At 17.2% G+C, this 2,291-nt stretch overlaps 1 protein-coding gene across 1 annotated transcript; it reads right to left on the minus strand.

Moving 5' to 3' along the window:
* Nucleotides 1-1,646: 1,646 nt before the first annotated feature.
* EHI_106460 (uncharacterized protein) lies at nucleotides 1,647-2,057 on the minus strand (the record flags this gene model as incomplete). The annotated part of the gene is made up of 1 exon (XM_001914303.1): nucleotides 1,647-2,057. One exon carries the CDS (start codon nucleotides 2,055-2,057, stop codon nucleotides 1,647-1,649), a length of 411 nt encoding a protein of 136 aa, XP_001914338.1.
* Between the last annotated feature and the right edge of the window lie 234 nt (nucleotides 2,058-2,291).

Below are 2,291 nucleotides of genomic sequence, written 5' to 3' on the forward strand. Positions count from 1 at the left end.
ATATTCTTTAGATTTTATTATTGTTATTCTTTTCTATTTAAATGTATTTTATTATTTGAATATTCATCTTTATCATTTTTATATTATTATCATTTATATCTATTTTCAATTTATATTTATTCTGTTTTTATTTATATTAATATTAATTTATCTTTTATACTTTGATTTTATTATTATATCATTTATTATCATTTCTCGTTTTATTTATCATTTATTCTTATTATTCCTTTCTTTTATATTCTATATCATATATTCATATCATTTTCATTTATATTTTATATTTTATTATATATTATAATAACATAACACATATGATTGAATATATAATAAACATCATGTTTAAATTATACATATAAATAATAAACATAAAAAAGAGTAAAATATTTTTCATTAATAAAATAATATTAATTATTTTGAATCATTAAATTAGACACTTTTATTGAATATTTCTAATTTTTACAATAAAAAATACACTTTTTATTTCTTCTTTTATCATCTCTTTGTGATTTATTATTTTTATATTCTTCTTCTACTTTATTTTTATTCTTTTATATATTTATATTCTTTTTATATTATTTGTTTTTCGTTGTTTTTCTATTTCTTTCTTCTATTATTTATCAATTTTATTTTCATTCATTCTTTTTATTTCTTTTTATTAGTTCTTGAGTATTGTATATTTCTTTATTATTTCATTTGTGTATTATCTAAATATATGTTTTATTGAATTTATGTTGAATAAAATATTGAATAATTCAATATTTTCATTCTTAATTATTTATTATTTATTCTGAAATGTTGTGTATATTTATTATATTAAATAAATATGATGAATGAATATCAATATTATTGTTTATTTGATTTTAAAACAAATAATAAATGAAATAATGAAGACAATGAAATGATAATGAAATAGAATAATCTAATATTGAACAAATCAAATAAAGAATATATTGAATATATCATTATTGTTACATTATTATTTGTTATTTCAATTATTAAATATTAATAAATTATTATTCATGAATATTTAATTGATTGATATTTTACAATTTCATTTTCATTTTATTTAATAAATGAAATATAAATAATGAATGAATGAATAATAATGTAATATATGAAATAATAAAAAGAAATAATAAATAATAAAGAAATATGATGTATTTAATATATAATATAATTTATTATCAAATATAATAATATCAAATGATGATTTATTTTTATTTCAAAATATTTTGCATCCATAAAAATGTTGCTAAATATTTTGCATCATTAAATTTTGCATCATTAAATTTTGCGCTTTTTTTATTTGTTTCAATAAAATTTGCATCCTTTATTTTTTTTCTTTCTTTTCTTCTTTTATCATCTCTTTTGTTTTATTACACTTTATCTTCTTTCTTTTTATATTCTCTCCTTTCTACTTTTATTCTTTCTTCATCATATTCTACTTCTTACTTTCTTTTTATTCTTTTATATCATTCATTCTCTTCTTTTTCAATTATTTGCTTTTTTTCGTTGCCGTTAATGATGTACATTCATTAAAACATTCATCTCCTATTTTACCAACACTTGGTGGTATATTAATTGATGTTAATGATGAACATTCATAAAAACATCCATTTCCTAATTCATTTACATTTGTTGGTATATTAATTGGTGTTAATATCACCACACCATCTAAAACATCTATTTCCAAGTGATTTAACTTCTATTGGTATTGTATTTCCATATTTATTTCTATCTTCTTCTGTATATTCGATATTTTTACATTCATTCATTTCTTTTTTCTCTTCTAAATATCTTGAATAACTCACATCATACCATATTATTTGTTTAATTATTCTTCCATCTTCAAATATTTCATTTTCTTTATTATAAATATGAAATGTTTCAATATTAGGAAACAATTTTCTTGAATGTTGATTCAATGGAATTGGATTAAAATGAAATCGTTCCATATTTCCTCTAAATCTTTTAACTCCCATTTCTAAATTAATAAGATCATTAATATCTTTAAAATACTTTGAGACTATCTTTATTTCATTACAACGTAAGTGCATTGTTTCTTTATTATTTTATTAGTTGCTTGTTTTATTGTGAGTTAAACTAAAATTTATTTTTAAGAGGATGGTCAGTCATTTTTTCTTCTTTAAGAAATTTTTTAATATGGATTATTAAGTAACAAATAATTTATACGTCAATAGGATTATTATTTATTTGATGAAATGAATAGAAAATAGAATAAAATATCATAGAAATGAAGCGAATTATAAATTACAAATGATAAATATTCA

Source organism: Entamoeba histolytica, genomic scaffold, assembly GCF_000208925.1.
Source record: "Entamoeba histolytica HM-1:IMSS scf_1104750517901 genomic scaffold, whole genome shotgun sequence".
NCBI classification, from domain to species: domain Eukaryota; phylum Evosea; order Mastigamoebida; family Endamoebidae; genus Entamoeba; species Entamoeba histolytica.